The sequence below is a fragment of the Ascochyta rabiei genome, chromosome 6 (assembly GCF_004011695.2).
Source record: "Ascochyta rabiei chromosome 6, complete sequence".
In the NCBI taxonomy this organism is placed as follows: Eukaryota; Fungi; Ascomycota; class Dothideomycetes; order Pleosporales; family Didymellaceae; genus Ascochyta; species Ascochyta rabiei.
The window spans coordinates 1913225-1934397 of record NC_082410.1 but is presented as its reverse complement, the minus strand read 5'-3'; the positions used below and the strand labels follow the sequence as shown (position 1 = coordinate 1934397).

The 21173-nt window shown below is 56.1% G+C and overlaps 10 protein-coding genes across 10 annotated transcripts, besides 14 other annotated features; 7 read left to right on the top strand and 3 right to left on the bottom strand.

Moving 5' to 3' along the window:
* Positions 1-782: 782 nt before the first annotated feature.
* Positions 783-819: a tandem repeat.
* Positions 820-881: 62 nt separating this feature from the next.
* EKO05_0004581 (rab guanine nucleotide exchange factor S2) lies at positions 882-2995 on the top strand (the record flags this gene model as incomplete). The annotated part of the gene is made up of 3 exons (XM_038938899.1): positions 882-895; positions 943-1507; positions 1571-2995. 3 exons carry the CDS (start codon positions 882-884, stop codon positions 2993-2995), a joined length of 2004 nt encoding a protein of 667 aa, XP_038800363.1.
* Positions 1520-1548: a tandem repeat.
* A 430-nt stretch (positions 2996-3425) lies between the features above and the next one.
* Positions 3426-4367, bottom strand: EKO05_0004580 (uncharacterized protein; the record flags this gene model as incomplete). The annotated part of the gene is made up of 1 exon (XM_038945606.1): positions 3426-4367. One exon carries the CDS (start codon positions 4365-4367, stop codon positions 3426-3428), a length of 942 nt encoding a protein of 313 aa, XP_038800362.1.
* Positions 3482-3514: a tandem repeat.
* Positions 3874-3906: a tandem repeat.
* Positions 4368-4556: 189 nt separating the features above from the next.
* Positions 4557-4767: a tandem repeat.
* Positions 4768-5267: 500 nt separating this feature from the next.
* EKO05_0004579 (uncharacterized protein) lies at positions 5268-6461 on the top strand (the record flags this gene model as incomplete). The annotated part of the gene is made up of 1 exon (XM_038938982.2): positions 5268-6461. The coding sequence occupies one exon, from the start codon at positions 5268-5270 to the stop codon at positions 6459-6461; it is 1194 nt and encodes a 397-aa protein (XP_038800361.2).
* Positions 6462-6532: 71 nt separating this feature from the next.
* Positions 6533-6570: a tandem repeat.
* A 566-nt stretch (positions 6571-7136) lies between these two features.
* Positions 7137-7180: a tandem repeat.
* Positions 7168-7257: a tandem repeat.
* Positions 7258-7469: 212 nt separating this feature from the next.
* On the top strand, positions 7470-9351 carry EKO05_0004578 (uncharacterized protein; the record flags this gene model as incomplete). The annotated part of the gene is made up of 3 exons (XM_038938821.1): positions 7470-7853; positions 7908-8306; positions 8359-9351. The coding sequence occupies 3 exons, from the start codon at positions 7470-7472 to the stop codon at positions 9349-9351; spliced, it is 1776 nt and encodes a 591-aa protein (XP_038800360.1).
* Positions 9352-9389: 38 nt separating this feature from the next.
* Positions 9390-9713: a tandem repeat.
* On the top strand, positions 9708-10842 carry EKO05_0004577 (Cu-binding protein; the record flags this gene model as incomplete). The annotated part of the gene is made up of 2 exons (XM_038938923.2): positions 9708-10638; positions 10718-10842. The coding sequence occupies 2 exons, from the start codon at positions 9708-9710 to the stop codon at positions 10840-10842; spliced, it is 1056 nt and encodes a 351-aa protein (XP_038800359.2).
* A 467-nt stretch (positions 10843-11309) lies between these two features.
* Positions 11310-11337: a tandem repeat.
* Positions 11338-11529: 192 nt separating this feature from the next.
* EKO05_0004576 (uncharacterized protein) lies at positions 11530-13719 on the top strand (the record flags this gene model as incomplete). The annotated part of the gene is made up of 1 exon (XM_038938780.2): positions 11530-13719. One exon carries the CDS (start codon positions 11530-11532, stop codon positions 13717-13719), a length of 2190 nt encoding a protein of 729 aa, XP_038800358.2.
* Positions 13657-13693: a tandem repeat.
* A 3-nt stretch (positions 13720-13722) lies between the features above and the next one.
* Positions 13723-13773: a tandem repeat.
* A 338-nt stretch (positions 13774-14111) lies between these two features.
* Positions 14112-14162: a tandem repeat.
* Positions 14163-14197: a tandem repeat.
* A 26-nt stretch (positions 14198-14223) lies between these two features.
* EKO05_0004575 (uncharacterized protein) lies at positions 14224-14529 on the top strand (the record flags this gene model as incomplete). The annotated part of the gene is made up of 2 exons (XM_059636420.1): positions 14224-14449; positions 14507-14529. The coding sequence occupies 2 exons, from the start codon at positions 14224-14226 to the stop codon at positions 14527-14529; spliced, it is 249 nt and encodes an 82-aa protein (XP_059492403.1).
* A 731-nt stretch (positions 14530-15260) lies between these two features.
* Positions 15261-17093, top strand: EKO05_0004574 (uncharacterized protein; the record flags this gene model as incomplete). The annotated part of the gene is made up of 1 exon (XM_059636419.1): positions 15261-17093. The coding sequence occupies one exon, from the start codon at positions 15261-15263 to the stop codon at positions 17091-17093; it is 1833 nt and encodes a 610-aa protein (XP_059492402.1).
* A 374-nt stretch (positions 17094-17467) lies between these two features.
* Positions 17468-18169, bottom strand: EKO05_0004573 (uncharacterized protein; the record flags this gene model as incomplete). The annotated part of the gene is made up of 1 exon (XM_038938692.2): positions 17468-18169. The coding sequence occupies one exon, from the start codon at positions 18167-18169 to the stop codon at positions 17468-17470; it is 702 nt and encodes a 233-aa protein (XP_038800357.2).
* Positions 18170-19301: 1132 nt separating this feature from the next.
* EKO05_0004572 (Deoxyribodipyrimidine photo-lyase) lies at positions 19302-21053 on the bottom strand (the record flags this gene model as incomplete). The annotated part of the gene is made up of 1 exon (XM_038945605.2): positions 19302-21053. The coding sequence occupies one exon, from the start codon at positions 21051-21053 to the stop codon at positions 19302-19304; it is 1752 nt and encodes a 583-aa protein (XP_038800356.2).
* Positions 21054-21173: the final 120 nt, after the last annotated feature.

Sequence of the window (21173 nt, the reverse complement as noted above, 5' to 3'; positions counted from 1 at the left end):
AAACCTTCGGGCTTGAGTGTTCTGAGAATCCGTAAGCAACGTAGATAACATCGCTCAAACTACCTTCCGCACTTTGCCTTACTGACCAGGTGCACCTTCCGCTTTGCGCTGGGGAGACAACAACGGCGCTCCTGCCTATTTCTAAACAAATCCCGCCTGCCAACCATGACGAACCTTAGAAATGAGGCTATCGCAACTAATCAGCCCAGATTGCAGCGCCAATACACGCCTGCAGCGGCAAATGGTGACTGTCGCTTGATCGATCTTGCTGGCAAGGAGTTTTCCAGGGCCGAGTCGACGTCCCCTGCGCAGATCCGGGTGCATTCCAGGGCAGGCAAGGGACGCTGGCCAAGCTGTGAGGCTCTTTTCGCGACACGTTTTTGACAGCTCGGCTCCTTACATTCTCTGGGTCCACCACAAGCAGTGGAGAGCTTTTGGTCCGGATTTGACGATGAACACCGGTTTGACAAAAAATGGCGATCCGGGTGCGGCGTCATGTGCCTGGGCGCAGTCACTGCTAGTGACGGCGCTAAGTGGTGACCTCAGCGCAAGCGCGACCATGGAATCGCCGGTTCCTTCCACCGACGTATTCCGGCCTGGCAGTACGAGAATCAATACCCGCTACGCTGCCCTGCTTTCTTTCGTCCGAGAGCTGTTCAGACGACGATTTACATTCGTTGTTGCACGTGAACGGTGTGCGCAGGCCCAATGTGTTCGCCGTGAACGACCATCCCGTCTCCTGGTCTCTCGACTGTCGTCACTCCTTTGTCCCCGGCCGCTTGCCGCCCAACAGCCAACCGCCCACCACCAACAGCAACCCTCGACGAAGAAGCAGGGCGCCTTGGAATGCTCTTTAGCTAGGGCGTATTCATATCAGCAAGATGGCCGAGTATGCGTGCGTTGCAGCGAGTCTATATCAGGTCGTCGACTAATGTACAGCAGATTCATGCACACGGCTGCACCGTGGCTCCAGCATGGCTCTGGCAGCATGACGCCCTCTCGACTGCGGTCGCTGAGCCCCATGCCGGCGAAGAAGGAAGTCACGAGATCCATCTCAACACCACATCTCGCCAGAGCCGCCAACGAGAGCGACGGCATGAATACGATCCCAGACCCTCGAACACCCACGCCTCAGCCGCCCATTTCGCGCCACAATTCGAGCGACTCGCACCCAGACTTCAGCCAGGAGGTCTCGACGCTCAGCACGAAGCTTATCAATGCAATTAACCACTCGACCATGCTCGACGACTCGCTGCAGCAAACACGGCATGAGCTGGAGGCCGCGAAGAAGTGCCTAGCGCAGCTGGAGGTGCAGGTGAAGGATCACGAACAGAAGGTAGCGCGCGGTCTGCTGGTCGAAAAGGTTGTGTACGATAAGATGGAGCGCCAGATGTCGACAGAGCTGCAGGAAGAGCGCAAACGTCGGGCAGAGGCGGAGAGATTGAAGCGCAACACAGACAGCGAGGTCGAGCAGCTGACCGCTGCCCTTTTCGAGGAAGCCAATGTGGTAGGTGAAGTCAAGATAAAAAAAAATAAAATAAATAAAAAGAGAGATACTAATAACGCGCAGATGGTGGCAGCAGCACGTAAAGAAACAGAAGCTTCTGACAAGCGCGGCGAGCAGCTGAAGCAGCAGCTTGGCGATGCTGAAGTACTGCAGCATTCACTACAAGAGCAGCTACAAGACCTCAAAGGCGTCATGGAGAAGATGAGCTCGCATGGCGACGACAACGAAAGCAACATCCTCGCAACAACAACCGCACCGTCGACGCCTGGCATCACCTCTGCCGACAAGATGCAGAATCCGCTCGAAGCGACCCACCTGACGCCTAACACGCCAGGCTCAGAAGAGTTCAGCCCTGATCACCCGCTCCACTTCTCCCACCTCATCCACCCGATCCTGCGGTCTGACCTGATAGCGTTTGAAGAGTTCCAGGCCATGCTCAGGACCGTCCCTCGCTCAGGACCTTCAAGCCGTGTGTCGAGCGGGAACTACAGCAGTTTGAACGTCCTGGGTCTGGGATCACTGACGAACAGCTCGACAACGTCTTTACCGTCCTCGATCAAATCGCCCACCAACGGCAACCAATCGCCGCGGGAGCCGGTAGCTAGTCAAGCGTTGACAAATCTGAAGGACGAGAAGTTCTACAAGCGTGCGCTCGCTGAGGACATTGAGCCTACACTGCGACTGGACATCGCCCCAGGGCTGTCGTGGATGGCGCGCCGTACCGTCGTCAGCAGCATCACGGCTGGATCACTTGTTGTGGAGCCAAACCCAACATCGACATCTAGATTCCGCGCACCCATACTGCCATGCTCGTTATGCGGAGAGAGCAGGAAGGGGGATCAGTATGCGAGGAAGTACCGCTTCAAGACCGCAGACAACGAAGATTCGCAAAGGTACCCGCTATGCGACTGGTGTCTGGGCCGAGTGCGGGCGACGTGTGACTACATTGGGTTTTTGCGCATGATCGCCGCAGGACATTGGCGTGCCGAGACAGACGAGGAGAAGAAGCATGCGTGGGAGGAGAGCGTGCGACTACGCGAGCGCATGTTCTGGAACCGCATCGGTGGTGGTGTGGTACCAGCCTTCATTCCCATGCGCGACAGCCCACGCAGCCCGACGTTTGCCAACAGGGAAAAGACCCGAACGAGCGAGGAGTCAAGCCAGTCGATCGAGATCGCTGTGGAGGCGCCGAAGAGCGAAGAGGACCCATTCCAAGCTACGAGCGCAGAGAAGGAGAAGCGCGTGTCGATTGGCAAGACGCTTATCTCGCCGGAGCTCAAGGAGACGCTCACGCAAGAAGAGGAGAAGCATGTTGAGGAGATGGTGGAGAAGCAGCTCCAGACCGAAGTGCGCAGATCGCTCGACGCCAAGACGGTCATGGAGAAACCGACGCTGCAGCGCCAGCGGTCGCACTCGAATCCACCTCCCACGCCGCCGCGGAAGAAGGACGAGCGGCTCAGTCTGACGATTCCGGGGGCGTTTGAGTAGGGCTTAGTCTCTGCCGTATCTTTATCGGGGTAATTGTTGGCCAGCATTTTCTAGGGCGCGCAAAACAGTTTTTCTTTTTCTTGTCCATTCTTTTCTTTTGTTTTGCTTGTTATTACTTTACTGTCTATCTGTTATGCATTGGGACGGGAATACCACGAATCAGGCGTTTGGCGTACAGTCAGTCTAGTTCATGGCAGGGAAGATAGACTCAGATGACTTTGGACGCGAAAGCAAGGATGGAAGGGGGCTGGAATAGGGTATCTTCATGTCAACGCCTCTCACGCAGAAACCTCGTCTACTATCTGTATCTGTATCTGTACTTGCTCTGGCCATGCGTGCACTCGGTCACCGCATAGTATTGGTGATGGATCCACACTCCTCACCACCGTTGTCATCCCCTTCCCTATGATTGATGAGTTCGTGTTTCTGCTCATCTCCCCTTCCCTCTCCCTTTTGCTTTTCCTTTTCCCTTACCCTTCCCCTTTACACCCGCACTCCCACTCGCACTCGCACTCGCACCCCCCGGCGAATCAGCAGCCAGCGCCGCAAACGCCTCGCTGCGCGTCTTGGGCGCTGAGGAGCGGGTTGCGCGCGCGGGTGTCGAGGTCGCGGCGTCCTCGCTCTTCTGCACTGTGGATGTCGATGTCGATGTCAATGCTTCGACTCTGTCTTTCTTGGAAGGCCGGCCGCGTTTTTTCGTCGCGGGGGCGGGGGAGTCGGTGGTCGTGGGTGTTTGCCTGGGTGCGGGTGTTTCTGTATCATCGTCTCCTTGTGCGTCTCCGTCGAGTTTCGACTTCTTGGGTGGTGTGTGCTCCTGTTCGTCCTCCTCGCCTGGGCCCTCCACTTCCTGCGCGCGCCGCTTCCTCGCAGGCGCAGCTTCGTCGTCGTCGTCGTCGTCGTCGTCGTCGTCGCTGAACTTCTTGTTGGTCAACGCCCGCGCCTTCTCCAATCCTCTCGCCTTTTCCCTGGCCATTTTCTCCTTGCGCATCTCGTCGTAGCGCTCGTTCCCCGCTAGTCCGTGCTTGATGAACCGCTGCGCTGCGCCGACATCTAGTCGCGCCCGCTTCTCCTCGCGCCCAATGTGCTCCTCGGCGTCTTTGATCTTGGCGAAATAGCGCTTCAGTCGCGCTAGCTCGGGGAACAGGGCGTGGGATTTTGCGTCGGCGCCTGAGGCGAGGAGCGTGCTGAAGAGGAGCGATTCGATGCTGTAGGCGGCCAGGACGTGCAGTTTTGCTTTCTCGAGCAATGGCAACGAGGTCGCGGATTTGGAGAGGGAGTTGGGGGGGAGGAGAGGTGTGAGGGTGGTGGAGAGCTCGTCGATGTTCACTTCGAGGTCTTCGACGAGGTCGGGGAGGTCGGTTTGCGGGTCCATGGCGGCGTTGTGGTGTAGAGGGTGTGACTTGGGGTACGGGGTTTTTGGGTCGCGGTCACGACTTTGTCTGCTGTGTTTGGTTGCGATCAAGGTCGAGTCGAGGTGGACAAAAAAGTTTAGGCCGAGGTCAGGCCGGAGAGAGTAGCTCAGCTTAGCTTCACGTCAGATGTAGATGAGCGCATCACATCCACACCACACCACACTACACTACACTATACTGCACCATACCACACCACACTACACTACACATACTACACTACACACAATACACTACACACACCACACTACCACACTACACTACACTACACCACACTACACTACACCACACTACACACACCACACTACACTACACCACACTACACTACACCACACTACACACACCACACTACACACACCACACCACTCGCATTCGCCGTCCGCGCCTCATCTCCGCAAACACCGCCCCGCTGATGTGCGTGTGAATCGGCCAAGCTGTCTCTCTCCATTGCACACTTGATCCCCAGGCTGCGGCCTCGGACAGCCTGCACACGCCCCCGATGCAGCCCCGGTAGCCCTTGCCCGCGCCCGCTGGCTTGGACGCAGCGACGAAACTGGACGGGGAGCTGCAGCAGGAAAGAGGCGGCTGACGGAGGCTCGGCGCCAGCATCGCAGCCCTCGTCTTCTCGAGCCACCACCCCGTCGACGTCGGCCAACGCCGCCGACTTCTATCGCACCAAGCCCGTGCTCGACCCCCGCGTGCACATCCTGGGCGTGGGCAACGTGGGCAGCTTCATCGCGCACGCCATCCGCGGCATCCCCAGCCCGCCGCCCGTCACGCTCCTCTTCCCGCGCTGGGAGCGCCTGAACGCGTGGAGGGAGTCGCCGCAGCGCCTGTCACTCGTCACCGAGGGCGACACGGAGATGCGCGATGGCTACGACGCCGAGCTGGCCATCCCGCGCGTCCGCTTCCACGGCAACGAGGTCGGCCTGTCCAGCAGCGTGACGGGCCAGGCGTCCAGCTTCCACGAGCCGCAGACGCTCGAGGGCGAGTCGACGGAGCCCATCAGCTCGCTGATTGTGTGTTGCAAGGCGCCCGTCGTGCTGCAGGGCCTGTCTGCCGTGAAGCACCGCCTGCACAAGCACTCGGTCGTCCTGTTTCTGCAGAACGGCATGGGCATCGTGGATGAGGTGAACCGTGACATCTTCCCGGACCCCGCCACGCGACCGCACTACATGCTGGGCATCAACTCGCACGGCTTGCACTCGGCGCCCGATGCTCCCTTCACCACAGTCCATGCCGGCTTTGGCACAATCTCGCTCGGCATCCTTCCGCACGAGCGAGACCGCGACCCCAAGTCTCCCTATGCACCGTCCAAGAAGCTCGCCCCCCACGGACACGCAGCACAGCACAACCCAAATAACCCAAGACCGCCAGGCACCCAAGACGACGACGTCGCTCTCCCCACATCGGCCTCCACCACCTGGACCCCCAACGAGCGCCATCTCCTGCGCACTCTCCTCCGCACCCCGGTCCTGTCCGCAACCGCCTTCTCGCCGCCAGACCTCCTCCAGATGCAGCTCGAGAAGCTCGCCGTCAACTGCATCATCAACCCACTCACCGTACTGCTCGACGCACGCAACGGCTCCATCCTCTACAACTACGCCCTGACGCGCTCCATGCGCCTGCTGCTGTCTGAGATCAGCCTCGTCGTGCGCTCGCTCCCCGAACTGCAGTACATCCCCAATGTCTCCTCGCGCTTCGACCCGGGTCGTCTCGAGACCATCGTCGTCAGCGTCGCGCAGAAGACAAAGGACAACATCAGCAGCATGCTGGCCGATGCGCGCGCAGGCCGACAGACGGAGATTGACTACATCAATGGCTGGATCGTGAAGAGGGGAGAGGAGCTGGGGCTGCGCTGTGTAATGAACTACATGATGGTGAACTTGGTCAAGGGGAAGGCGCAGATGATCGATCTGGAGATTGGCGAGGGCGTGCCGTTTGTTGGTGGAGGAGAGAAGAAGGACGGCGGATTGGAGGTCAGAAGCGGTGTTGCAAAGATCAAAGGGGAAGAAGAGACTCGCGAGCGCAGCGGAGAGGACAAGTCGAAGCTGTAAGATTGGTGGTTGTATGTTGTATATGTAAGAAATCAACACCCTAGATGACCTCGTACCCAGCTTTTTTGAATCACACACACACACACACACACACACACAAACACACACATCAACACCGGTAGTCAGTGTCCCAATCCAACGTTCATTATCGACAATGCTTTCCTCCTTCCCTTCGGCACCGCAGCGTCTTAATTAATGCCTCATGGGAGGCTGGTGTAGTTGGAAGCTCGCCCACTTGACGTTTATTACAATCAATCAATCAATCAATCAATCAATCAACCAATCAACCAACCAATCAATCAACCAACCAACCAACCAATCAACCAATCAACCAGCCAACCAACCAATCAACCAATCAACCAATTAACCAATCAACCAATTAACCAATCAACCAAGCACCGCAGCGTCCAACCCCAGTATTTCTCCATCTCGTAACCCAACTTTTTTCTCTCCCTCCACTACGTCACCCAGCCTCCTCGGCACACCGCACGCCCGCAGCGCCGCAGCGCCCCAGCCACCAGCGAATGATAGCGCCGCAAAGTCCGCGCGGGCCTCGGGGCGTGACAGAGGCCGAAGCTCCGACGCGGTCGGCGGCGACGAGCCGAGCGGAGTTTCCGTTTGCGCGCGCGGTGCTAAAGCCGGGTGCGAGGTTTCGCCTCCACTGTCCAGTGGGTAGGGAGTGGATCGGGGATGGGGATTCGGATTCGGATGTGGGCTGGTAGCTGTGGGCTGTGGGCTGTTAGCTGTGGGCTGTTAGCTGTGGTCTGTGGAATGTCAGCTGTGGGCTGTGGGATGTTAGCACCGCTGGAAAGAAAGGGAGCGATAAGTTCTCTTCGGTGTTTCCGTGCTGTTTGATAGTACATAGAGCGCGGATTGATCTGCATCTGGAGTGGAGAGAATAGTGAAAACACATCGTCCATCAGACGAGACGTCCGCGGTTTGATACACTCGACTCGACGCGGCCATTGGATTTAATCTGGAGCGAGTACGCTGCGCAAACCGCAAAACATGGACAGCGTGCGACGCACCACCTCTCGCCGCTCTTCGAGATCAAGAAAAGGACAAGACGGCCCCCCGTTACATCGGTTGCTGTCGAATCACCATCCGGACGACCACTCGGTGTACCACCATGAAGACGGCGACGGCGTGCATGTCAAGGACGATGCGTCGTCGCTGCATAAAACCGAGACGCAGCGGCGGGAAGCAGAGTCGAGCGACGACAGCAGCGTGAGCAGCGCGCAAGAGAAGGAAGATGCAGACGAGCCGGCGCACGTGGAGGAGACGACATATGAGGAGATCAGGGGCGGGATACCGTACGAGCACGACGTCGAGGCAGCCAAGCCGGAGCTGGCGAAGAAGAAGAGCAGTCGCAGCATCCAAGACCCGAACCTTGTACGTTCCTCCACCACGACCAGAGCTCAACACAGCCGTGCCTAACGCGTGCAGGTCTCGTGGGAGTCGGCCGACGACCCCGCGAACCCCAAGAACTGGTCCATGAAGCGCAAGTGGGCCGCTACCCTCATCGTGTCGTGCTTCACGCTCGTCTCGCCCATTTCCTCGTCCATGATCGCGCCCGCGCTGTCGTCCATCAGCCAGGAGTTCAACATCACGAACGAAGTCGAGGCGCAGCTGACGCTCAGCATCTTCGTGCTTGCGTACGCCATTGGACCGCTGTTTCTGGGCCCGCTGTCGGAGATCTACGGGCGCGTCATCGTGCTGCAGCTGTCGAATCTGTTCTACCTGGCTTGGAATCTGGCATGTGGGTTTGCGCAGACCTCGGGCCAGCTAATGGCGTTTCGGTTCCTCAGCGGCTTGGGCGGGTCGGCGCCGCTCGCTATCGGCGGTGTGAGTCGTGTGCTTCCAAGTCGAAGGCATTGCCGTGGCTAACACTCCCCAGGGCGTCCTCAGTGACTGCTTCCACGCGGAGCAGCGTGGAAAAGCAATCTCCATCTACTCCCTCGCGCCTCTACTGGGGCCGGCCATTGGGCCTATTGCGGGCGGGTTCATCAGCGAGAACACGACGTGGCGGTGGTGTTTCTACGCCACCACCATCTTCACCGCCGTGGTGCAGTGCTTCGGCGTGGCCCTCCTGCAGGAGACGTACGCGCCGAAACTGCTCGCGTGGAAGCGCGACAAGCTGATCAAGGAGACGGGCAACGCAGCGCTGCACACCGAGTTCGACTCGCCGGACAAAACGCTGGCCACGACGCTGAAGACGGCGATGCAGCGGCCCTTTATCCTCCTGGGCACGCAGCCCATCCTGCAGGTGCTCGCGTGCTACATGGCGTACCTGTACGGGCTCATGTACCTGATGCTCTCGACCTTCCCGCGGCTCTGGACAGGGCGGTACGGGATGAGCGTGGGGACGGGGTCTCTCCACTTCATCAGCATGGGCGTGGGCTTCTTCCTGGGCACGCAGATCACGGCGCCGCTGAACGACATGCTGTACCGGCGGCTGAAGCAGCGCAACAACGGGGTGGGCAAGCCCGAGTTCCGGGTGCCCATCATGATCCCGGCGTCGCTGCTCGTGCCCGCGGGCCTGTTCTGGTACGGGTGGAGCGCGCAGGCGAATCTGCACTGGATCATGCCCGACATTGGCGCTGCGCTGTTCTGCGCCGGCGTCATCGTCGGGTTCCAGTGCATCCAGACGTATCTGGTCGACAGCTACACGCGGTACGCGGCGAGTGCGATTGCGGCGGCGACGGTGCTGCGGTCGCTGGCTGGGTTTGGGTTCCCGCTGTTTGCGCCGGCCATGTACAACGCGCTGGATTTTGGGTGGGGGAATAGCCTGCTCGGGTTCGTGGCGCTGGCGCTTGGTGTCCCGGCGCCGTTTATGCTGTGGAGGTTTGGTGAGGGGTTGAGGGCGAAGAGTCGGTTTGCTGCTGGTTAGGGTGATGTGGTAGGAGTGTGTCCTGATAATGTCTGATCATGTCTGATGTCTAATGTCTGATGTCTAATGTCTGATGTCTAATGTCTGATGTCTAATGTCTGATGTCTAATGTCTGATGTCTAATGTCTGATGTCTAATGTCTGATGTCTAATGTCTGATGTCCTAATAATATCTGACAATGTCTGATGTCTGATCATGTCTGATCATGTCTAGTGTCTGATGTCTGATGTCTAGTGTCTGATGTCTGATGTCTAGTGTCTGATGTCTGATGTCTAGTGTCTGATGTCTGATGTCTAATGTCGATGTCTAATGTCTGATGTCTAATGTCGATGTCTAATGTCGATGTCTAATGTCTAATGTCTGATGGTGGGAAGAGAGGACGTCGAAACAAGCCATGGGTCGGTCCATATATCCGTCCGTGCGCCGTGCTTCCGAAAAGCAACGGATGGATGAATGAATGCACCACGACTCCCCGCGTCACGCCCGCGCTCGACTCGGTCTGCACACCCGCCATGGCCGCCCCACGCCGATGCAGCGCGCGCATTGCGACTGCCGTCACAGGAATGCCCACCGGCACCTTCCCCTCCAGCGCGCCCTCGCGGACTTGTCTGCGCCAGGCCCAGCGACCGCTGCAGGCACGCCGACCCTTCTCGCACTCGGCCCAGCGCCCGCTCCAGACACGCCGACCCTTCTCGCACTCGCCCCACCGCCAGGCGCTCAAGACCATCGACCAGATCAAGGCGCGCAACAAGGGCGGGCCCTTCAACCTCACCGCCGCGCTGCTCTTCGTCGCCACCGCCGGCGGGCTGTGGGCCTACTTCACGTACGAAAAGGAGCGCATGGCCCGCAAGCGCATCGCCGAGCAGACCAAGGGCGTCGGCAAGCCCAAGGTCGGCGGCCCTTTTGAGCTCGTCGACCAGGACGGCAACGTCTTCAGCTCGAACGACATGCTGGGCAAGTACTCGCTCGTCTACTTTGGCTTCACCCACTGCCCCGACATCTGCCCGGACGAGCTGGACAAGATGGCGCTCATGTACGAAAAGGTGCGCGACAAGTGCGGCAACGTCCTGCTCCCGCTCATGATCACGTGCGACCCCGCCCGAGACAGTCCTGCCGTGCTGAAGGAGTACCTGGCCGAGTTCCACCCGGATTTCATTGGCCTGACGGGGAGCCACGAGCAGATCAAGGACACCTGCAAGGCCTATCGTGTCTACTTCAGCACCCCCAAGGACGTGGCGCCCGGGCAGGACTACCTGGTCGACCACAGCATCTACTTCTACCTGATGGGTGAGTGCCCACTCGTTTTCCACTGCTTTCCACCCATTCTCCACTCGTGCATCTGCAGCACCAAGGCTAACGTGTGTAGACCCCGAGGGTGATTTCGTCGAGGCCATCGGCCGCAACTTCACCGCCGACCAGGCCGCCAAGGTCATTGCCGACCACGTCAAGGACTGGGAGAAGCCGCTGAAGAAGGAGTCGCGCTGGGAGTAGGCCATGTCCTCGATACTGTACTTGTATGTATGACGCACCGTAGACCTGTACTCAAACACATGTAGAAACATTGTACCATCAACAGCAAGCAAGCTTCCCCCAACTGTCATCCTGATCGCCCTCGCCGACAGCTCTGCCCGCGTCGTGTCTTGGCTGCACGAGTGGGCGTCTTGGCCGGCAGCCTTACTCTCAGCACCGGCAGCCAAATCGCCGGAGCTACACGGCGTTTCAGCTGGGCTGAGCCAACGCCAGGCCAGCATGATTGGCGCGGGGGCATCGTGGCGCGCGCCCCGACCCTTCGCGCTCGCCTAGCACCCAATCCACAGCCACACTAACAAATGTGTATGTATGTGTGCACGGCTGAGCCTGTCTTTCAGCTTCTGCACGCACGCCCTGGAGGCAGACTAGCGGTGTCTGGATCTGGGGCATCGCAGTATAGATAGGTGGTGCTTTGGCGGCCACGAGAGGTCTTGTTGTTTGCCTGTCTGTCTGTCTTACGCCCAATTTCCACCTCCCACTGCTGTGCCGCACCCGTGCGTGCAGTGCAGTCAGCGCCGACCAACATTGCGTTTTTGCCTCTTTCATCTCTTCTTCTTTCCTGCTTTTTTCTTTTCTTGTCCACTCTTTTCTTATCAACCCTTTTCTTGTCAACCCTTTTCTTGTCGAGTGACGTGCTGAGTCGGCTCCATGGCCAACGCTACGCCACGTAATGAGGAAAAGCACTCTCACCATGATACGTCGAACATGCTGGCTGCCTCTTCTCACGATGCAAACTCAACGGACACCATCACTTCGGCTCAGAGCACGAACAAGGTAACAAGCACAAACGAAAAGACTAGTGTCAACGACGTAACAAGCACGACCGACGTAACACGCACAAACGAAAAGACTAGTGTCAACGACGTAACAAGCACAACCGAAAAGACTAGCGTCAACGACACCGCCGCATCCTCGTCAGACTCCTACAACAAGGGCCCTGATGTCGAGACTGCCGAGGTCGGCGACGACCTCGAAGACGGCATCGACTGGCGTCCCGGCTTCCGGCAACAGTTCCCCTGGATCGGCTTCACGGGGCTGGTGATCATCCTGTTCGCAACCTCCATGGGCGTCGCCGTGCTGGGCCAATCCAACAGCAAACGCGTCAAAGACTGGCCCTTCACGCGGTTCCCCATCCAGCCCAACGTGCTGATCAACATCGCAAACCAGTTTCAAAATCTCGGCTTGATCACATTCATCAGCCAGGGCCTCGCCATCGCGTGGTGGCGCAAGGCCATGCAGGGCAGCTCGCTCAGCACGCTGCACAGAAACCACGCGTACTCGTACAGCTTCTACTCGATCGTGACCTCGGGGAAGCACTTCAACATTGTCGCGCTGGCGGCGCTGATGACAAAATTCGCCGTCATCGACTCGACCCTGTTTCAGAAAGCGACCAAGACCGTCGTCACGCAGCAGGTCAACTACAAGAACGAGTCCGTCACCGCGTGGGTCGAGACCCACTGGCCTGCGAAGAGCGGCGGCGTGCCGGGCGAAAATGGGGCAATCAAGACGGTCGATACCGCGTGGGCTGGCGTGATCAATGCGTACAATGGCAAGATTGCGAATGGCAAAGTGCACGACATGCTGGGGAGCAATGCAAGTTTCTTCGACTGCCCTTACAGGCAGGAGTGCACCGGCGCTATCAAAGCGCTGGGGTTCGCGTTCAACTGCAGCACCACGATCGAGGATGTTGATTACGGACTACAACACCAGACGCAGCTTGGCGGCGTCTCGTCGTCGTCGTACCCGCTGTGGGACATTGCGTTTTCGTCGTCTTGGGCGAGCGACACCAAGCCGTATGCGAGCGTCCATCTGGATATGCTGTACGTCGACAGCCACGCCGGATCTACCGAGAACTCGTGTCCCGGAACCCTCACACGGCGGACGTGTGAGATTCGTCCCGCTTTGGTCGAGTATCCTGTCACCGTCATGGTGCCGTCGAAGGAAGAACTCGAGGGCAAGAACATCGTCACCCACATCAAATTCTACTCGGACAACACGTCGCACCCGCTCGGCACGCCCGTCACGGAGCCGCAGATCGACCAGCTGCGGTTCCTGGAGTACGTCGACCTGAACGAGCGCTTCAACGAGACATCCACCATCGGCGCGCTCACCTACGTGCTCAACAATCTGTACGCATCGTCTGCAAACCTCACCTACCGCGACGACTGGGACATCATGCTGCGTGGCGGCCAAGCCCAAACCACCTTCTTCGCCGACACCGACACGGAGACGTTCAGCAGATGCTACTACGACATCGACCGGCCCGGCCTCGACGACCCGGCCATCGAGCTCCTCCGCAAAGTAAACACGCTCTCCTTCGTCGCCTCGCTCTACCTCAAAGGCCAGCCCAGCACCGCTGTCGAGTCCCGGCGCGCACAGAACATGAGCTCGCAAACCGTACTCACCACCGTAACCGGCATCGTCGAGGAATACACAACCGATTTCCACTACGTCGCCGGCGCCCTCGTCGCCACCTTGGCCACAATCCTGCTCGTCCTCCCCGTCTACTGGGGATTCTGGCAGCTCGGCCGCAAAGTCACCCTCGGCCCGCTCGAGATCGCAAACGCCTTCAACGCCCCCGCCATCCGGCCCGCCACTGTGCGCGCGCAGCACGGCGACTTCGACGAGGTGCTGAATGAGGTCGGGAGCAGGCGCGTCCAGTACGGACAGCTCAGGGATGCGCCACCGGGCCTGATGGGCATCGCGGAGCCCGAGTGCGTGGTGAGGCCCGAGAACAGGGTTTCTAGGCGCTTGACGCGCGCCCAGCAGGGCGCAGTTGGGGTTGGGGTTGGGGCGGCGATCGGGGGGGTTGCCGCGGCGACGCTGGGCGGGCGGTAGGCCTGTGTGTGTGTGTGTGTGTGTGTGTGTGTGTGTGTGTGTGTGTGTGTGTGTTAGTTATTCACATCTTCATCCCGGCGTTGACACGCTGCACACCCGCGTGCTGCGCCGGGTCGTACGACACTTCCACAAGAAAAGCGACATACGCGTGCATGCCCGTGCCAAACATCGTCGCCGTCGCGCATTCTTCGACCCCTATCCCTGCCACAATGCGCGCATCATGCCACTAGCACCGCGCTGTCCGTGCACATGTCGGATACTGCTTGCACCAGCGGCGCGCATGTCTGGCGGATGTGGATAGTCCCCCTCGCGTGTCTGTTGTGGACTGCCACTCTTCGCCACCTTTCTCAACACTGACATCCTCGTAGGAAGGAAACTGCGACGTGTTTACTTCCTCCTCCTCCTCCTCCTCCTCCTCCTCCTCCTCCTCCTCCTCCTCCTCCGCCACCGCCACCGCCACCGCCACCGCCACCGCCACGAACTCAGTCACTGTCTCATTTATTGATGGTTTTGGGGGTAATCGGTATCTCTAGCCTGAGTCCAGCATGGGCTCTCGTGTGTGGTAGTGGAGTGGCCCAGCGCGGTGCGGGTAAAGAGTGGGATGAAACCATGCAAGGGTGGTATTATCGAGATGATACCGTCAGGTTCTACGCCGGGATCATCAGTCTGGATAACTCATTCAGTGTCGAGATTGATCGAGACAATTACCGCAGGATTGAGCGCGCACGGCGTAGGAACAACCCGCTGCCTGCGAAGGAATACCCAGACTTTCTAATTTTCGACTCAGATGACGATGTAGACGCACCGTAGAGATTTCGAAGGGGATATCACCACGTCCGCGGATGCGATTGTGCATCGAAACAAAAGACCTATGTGCAAGTTAATGATGGCACGTGTAAAGCATCATACGAACTCTTGTAGGCGGGTAAACATGCTGTTTTCGCGGAAGTCATGTCTGCTTGCTTTGAAGCCCTCTCACTTAGCCCTCTGTTCGTTACATATCGTTTTCACATCAAATATATCAGAGTCCAGAGGCGAAAATCGAGCTCTATGGAGTTGTCCGCAGTGGAATATGCTGGATACTTTTACAGCACTAAGGCAGGCGCACACACCTTGAGCAACATCATCATGGCGTCCGGTAAATATACGAACATAACACGACAAGATTGCTTTACAGGGTGTGATTAGGCAGGCTACACATAGGAGACAGTAACCGAGGGCTGGTGCGTATGACAGAACACCAGAGCTCGGGCAGGTGACAGGGTAGACATGGGTTAGTTGGCGTTTATCGAGACTAGATGTCTGCGTAAATTCAACGATGTTTGCTACCACGCAACTGGCGACCGATAGGGATAAACTGTCGCAGTAAATCAAGACTTCGGTTTTTGAAGCGCTGATGGAAGAGCGTTGGTAACGGGCCTAGACCGATTGCAGCTTAGTAACTAGCGCCTTCCGGCTATATGCAACCGGGTTCTGCGTCATCGTGGTGCACTTCACACTGGATGGATAGCCCATAACCCTACGCGAGATATAAGCTCAAAATGACAAGCGTGTCTTCTTCATGGAGATCTCGGACACCAACGACTGACCAGCCTGAAGCACAGTCAGGAACTACTGAACACCGCCGAGCTCGTGTTCGAACCGCTAAAGCATGTCGCCTCTGCAATGAAAAGCGCGTAAAGTGCGATGCGAGTGAGCGTGGGATCCCTTGCACGCGATGCGAGCAGCGAGGAGAACCCGGCTGCACGCTAATTCAGTCCCGACGGGGTATCTATGTTCGAAAACCACGGCGACAGCAAGTCCGCACTCGCAGTGAATCGAATGACGCTTTGGGCGAAACAAGGGACTGTTCAGTCCCACAAGAACTCAATGCTCGGGTTTCTGCTCCGCTACGAGAGCCCCTGCATGCTCAATCTTCACCAGCCCAGGGAAGTTTGCTGCCCCAGCAAGACACGCCCTCCAGAACTACAGACGCTAGCTCTGACTCAAGACATCGTGATGCAAGCTGGTCTGCAGTATTTGAGAACCTGCTGCAGCGTCGTGAACAGCGAGGACCAGTTGTTGACAAAGGTTCTATTGCCTACATTGGAGAGGGTTTCCCTCTTGGCATCATATTAGACAGCTCGAGAAGTGGCGCCGGGCGTCCCCTGCTTCATCATCCTGGGCCTGATGCTACACCGGATGCTGATACTTCGTCACCTGACACGGCCCATCCTCCGGGGATACCTCCAGAGGATCTTTCGTTCCTCGAAGCGAAACAGGCTTTCACAGCACCTTCAAACGTCACACTGGACGCTCTCATTACAGTGTTCTTCGAGCGATTCTTTCCTTTTTATCCCGTCGTCAACCCACAGGAACTACTTGTACAACACAAAGCGCGGAAGATACCTTGGATACTGCTGCATTCTATCTGCTTTGTCTCAGCCACATATTGTCCGCTACGGATCCTACATCGAGCCGGATTTGACAACAGGAAAGAGGCACGTTTCACGTTCTACAGCAAAGCGAAAGCGCTGTTTAACATTGGCTACGAAAGTAGTAAGATCGTTACACTTCAAGTATCGATCCTGTTGAGCTTCTGGGGAGGCAGTCCAAACAACTACTGGAACTTCTATACCTGGATCTCCATTGGAGTGACAATTTCTGAGACTATTGGTTGTCATAGATCTATGGTAGGGCTCAATATCACACCTCAAGATCGGAGCCTTCTCAAGCGTTTATGGTGGACTCTGCTTGTAAGAGATGCCGCATGTGCATCAATGCATGGACGCCCATTTCGAATCAACCTCGACCATTGCGATGTAGATGAACTTACAGCAGAGGATCTTGAATTTGAGGCTACATCTTTTCTAGGCTCCCTCTCGCCAGATGATGCCCAGCTCTTGGGCTTATATCACATTCAAGCAGCTAAGCTGGCGCTACTGCTTCGCCAGATTGTTAAGACCCGCTTCTATCCACGAAGCCAAGACGCGACCTCGCCGTCAATGTTACATGAACTGCTGGTACTTTGGCGCAATGAACTCCCATCTTCCTTACAATGGGCGGACAACGACAACATGCATACGAACATTTTCCGGACTACACTTTGTATACTGTACAATCACAACATCATATTGTCTCAGATTAAGCCGGAGCCTGCAGTAGACAGTAGCAACGCGCTCTCTCCTTCCTCATGGTTGGGCGATGAGGTGACGAGTCTCTCGGCGCAGCAAATTGCTTCAATGGCATGCTCCATGGTTACGACTTCTGAAGATCTTGTTCCACCGCATGAACTGTTCCAAGGCCTTTTCATCGCATGTGTCGTTTTCTTTGTGCAAACACAGAGCAGCACCTCTGACTGCGAGTTTGGGCAGGTCTGGTCTCATCAACTGTAAAATGGTACTACATGCCCATCGCCACACGTGGGATGCCAGTTCATGGATCACTCACATCTTCGAAAAGGCACTTGCACGACCTGTGCATGAAGTTACGCCTGCTACAGGTACAAGTGCATCGTCTGGAAATCCAACGATCAATTCGCACGCTGGTTCCAACAACTATAACATCCACGGACCAAGCGGCCTATTCCTTGATGGCTTCGAGGGATGGCCTGACCACCTGTTCCTGGGGGACCTTTTCGAGCCATCAATGAATCCGGCAGCTTTCGCGCCTTCTAGCTCGGAATATGCGCCGGGCTTCCCAACACAATTTCACACAGAAACGCTTCCATAATTTGTGAAATAGGGGTTTCACCTTTAAAAAACTGCAATTACACTATCCTAGGTGGCAGGATATTAGCCTGTCTCATTCTCTCCCAAGCCTTCACGTATCCATCCAGCGTATCAATTCCCTCGTCGAAACCAACAGCCCTGCTTCGAGTCAAGTCGTATTGCCTGTCGAAATCGAAATCCACGAGCATAAAATGCACAAACGGCCAGTTCTGCTCCCTCACCACCTTCTCCTTTAGGCTGTACGTCTCAGCCATCTTCCGCCACGTATCAGTGTACTTCTTAACAAATTCTTCCATTGGCGTAGAGTCAGGTGAGGGTCCCTTGCCTACCAATCCCATGTGCTTGCAGAGCTTGGGCCAAATATCCTCCCATGTTACCGTCTGGCCGTCAGCGATGTTGAACACGCCACCGCCTCCGCACTGTTCGATATGTGTCGCGGCGTATATTTCCATCTTGGCCAGGATGCCTTGGGACGTATCTGAATGCTTGCATTTCCAGCCTCTTTCCGAGCCAGGAAAGTTGACCTCTGCGCCTTCGCCATGCACTTCTCGGTAAATCGCCAGATACAGCCCAATGCCCTGCGCTAGATTCATCGCATTGCTCGTCGGCGTAAAACCCACAATTCCATCAGGTCGCACCTCAGCGAACGTCCATTTTTTGCCTTTTGAGAGCTCGGATAGCATATCGTACTGCGTGTAGTAGAAGATCTTGCTTGCGTAGGGTTCGGGTATGCGGGGCATGTTTTCGCGCAAGGGTGGGCTGATAGTCACTTTGCCTGGGAACTCGAGGCCGTAGCCTTTGCCACCGGTTTGAAGGATCACTATCTTCAAGTCTGGGGAGACTTTTTCGATAGCACGAATGGCCGTGTCGAGGAGGGCGGTGTTGACTTCTTTGAGGCTTTCGAAATCATCTTTCTGAATGTATGCTGCTCTCGCGTTAGTATTCGTTTGTCGGATTTACATCCTACATGTTCCCTTCAAATACATGCCAGTAAAGAAAACATGCGAGATTGTCCGTGCCTCCTCAACTTTCTCCGTCAACATCTGCACCACCTCAGGTACAGACTTAGTCAGATCAATACCGTTCACAAGATTCAACCGAGAGTCTTGTGGCAGATACGCTTGTTCAAGTGTGAGCGGTCGATTGGAAAGACCAGTAATTCGGACGAACGATGTTGGTGTGGAATATTGGGTCAACTCGTCGAGAAGCGCCCACCCTGAGATGCCTGAGGCGCCGAAGACCAGAGCGTGTGACATGATTCTTTTCTTAAAATCAAAAGACACTAAATGAGCAGGATAACATGGCAGGGTAAATTGTGAAGACTGGAGGCATGGTAGCTTTAAGCTTCTACATGTGCGCCGCTTTGGGGTAGATCATTGCTGCACTCCAAAAACGAATGCCAATTGCACCAGCATTTGTCATCTCCCGATCATGTGCTTTTGCATGAAGCCATCCAAATCTGAACAAGCGACGTTCACGTCCGATGGAGGCGCTCCGATACTAGAAGCCGTAGACGGTTGTGAATTCCGGCTAACCTTGAAGACACCGAAGAACCCGAAGAGCCCGGCGAAACCACCTTGGATAGTTGCAACCCATGTCATATAATTCAGAGTTCGATGAAGCAAGCCATAGTTCGAGAAATAACGTCAGGAGTGTACGGCCAATCTTTCTGTCCTTTGTTGCCTATTGTAAAGCAGCCCAACGATTGATATATCATTGTCGGGCAAGCCGAGGATAAAGCCCAAGCTATTTGGCTGGAAAATATGACTTGGTATCAGATTTTGAAGGGATTCACTGACGTAATAGCATAGTGGGAGGTGAGTGCTTCTGGTTGCATTAACGGCCTAAACTGCCGTCACGTCAGCTCTCTACCTAAGGTTCAACGCCGGACATGTCGTTCTTGAATCTTTCCATGCACCTTTGCTTCGTCTTTTTCCAGTTGACATGCGGCTTCGGATACCCTAACTTCTCGAACTCCTCTTTACTAAGCCTTTCATATGGCGCAAAGATCGCTTTGCCCTGTACATCCTTCAACTCAGGCACCCATCGTCTAATGTAATCTCCGTCTGGATCGTTCTTCTCAGCCTGGCTGACAGGGTTGAAGACTGTGTAGCTTGGCTCCCAGCCTTGCGTGTTGTTGCTCAGGTCCCAATCGATCAGGGTCTCAGCGAAGTAGCGCTCGCCTCGACGGTAATCGATGAGGAGGTTGCAGTAGAGGTACGAGGAGACATTCATGCGCAGGCGATTGTGCATGTATGCCTCGTGATTAAGCTGGCGCATGCCTGCGTCGATAAAAGGCTCGCCTGTTGTTCCTTTGTACCACTTCTCCCACCCTTCTTGGTCGTCTTCCCATTGCACAAAGTCAAATTTCAAATTCTGCGGCATGTTCATCGAGGTGTGTGGTGTCGTCATCGTTGTCTGGCGATACAGTTCGCGGAATACGATTTCGCGCACCCAACTGTAGACGCCAGGTTTTGAGCGTCCTTCGGTGAAGTCACTGCTGCCGCCGTTGTAGTCACTGACTTTTCGCAAAGCCTCGCGCACGCTGAACATGCCTGCGGAGAAGTATGCGCTCATACGTGATGTTGAGTCCTCGGCTGGATTCGATCGTGTAGCTTTGTAGTTCTTGATCTGCTTGAGAAACGCGTCCATTCGTTTGCCACCAGCTTTATGGCCAGCAGGCCATAGTTTTCGAATCCTCTTTCTATCCTCCTCGTTTTCAAATTGCTTGTCTTTTCCAGGCTTTGGAGGCTTTGTGTCGAACAGATCCTTGAGCTCTTTAGCGATAGCTGCGCTCTGCTTCTTAGGGTCGGGCCTTAGGTCAAGTAGCTCTGGCTCTTTCTTGACGATGTCGAGCCATTTGCCAAAGTAGGGTGTGAACACTTTCATGGGCTTACCATTGCCAGTGAGCATAGTCCCCGGTTCGACGACCGTCTGGTCGTGATATATTGAGACGTGAACATGGTTTCCAACTTGCTTCACCAGCTGTACGTCGCGTCGCATCTCGTCAATTTCGTACTCGTGGTTACTGAAGACATGTGACACATGGTGTTCCTTCAGCCAATCGACTACCGTTGGCACGATCCTCTTCCGGTCTTCACATTCTAGGAATACCAGCGGAATGTTCAGTTCCTTCAGTTCCTTCTGCATGATGTTCAGACCTTCACACATAAAGTCCATTCGGGCTGGGCTCGTGCCGTGCCATGATTCGTCCGCTGCGCAATGCAAATATACGCAGATGAGAGGCTTCTTCGAGCTCTGCGCAAGCTCCGAAGCATGGTGTAGAGCGGTGTTGTCTTGAATACGCAAGTCCTTTGGGTGAAACAGGTGAACTACTCTCGTGACATCGTTCTTCTCCTCTTGCGCGCCCAGAGCTTTCTTCAACTGATCATAAGGCAGATTCTCGTCAACCTCCTTTGCGCGCTTGGTGGTGGTATGGCCAAGCTCATCGCGGTCGTACGCGGTTCGCTTCGACATTTTGGCTGGCTTTTTTTGAGCTTTGGGTGTTGGTCGTGTCGCGTGCTTCGATGCTTGAGCTTTTGCAGCTACGAAACGGAATGAAATTGCCTGGAAACGATGTATACGTGCAATTGATACCAGAGACGGACGTTTGATAAGAAGCATAGATGCGCAAAGGGACGTGTCAGTGTGTTCTTTGGGGCATCGCGGACGCGATAGCGAGAGAAAGCTGAGTGGTGACGTCGATGGTCAACACACTAAAACTAATTTCGGTCAGACCTTGAT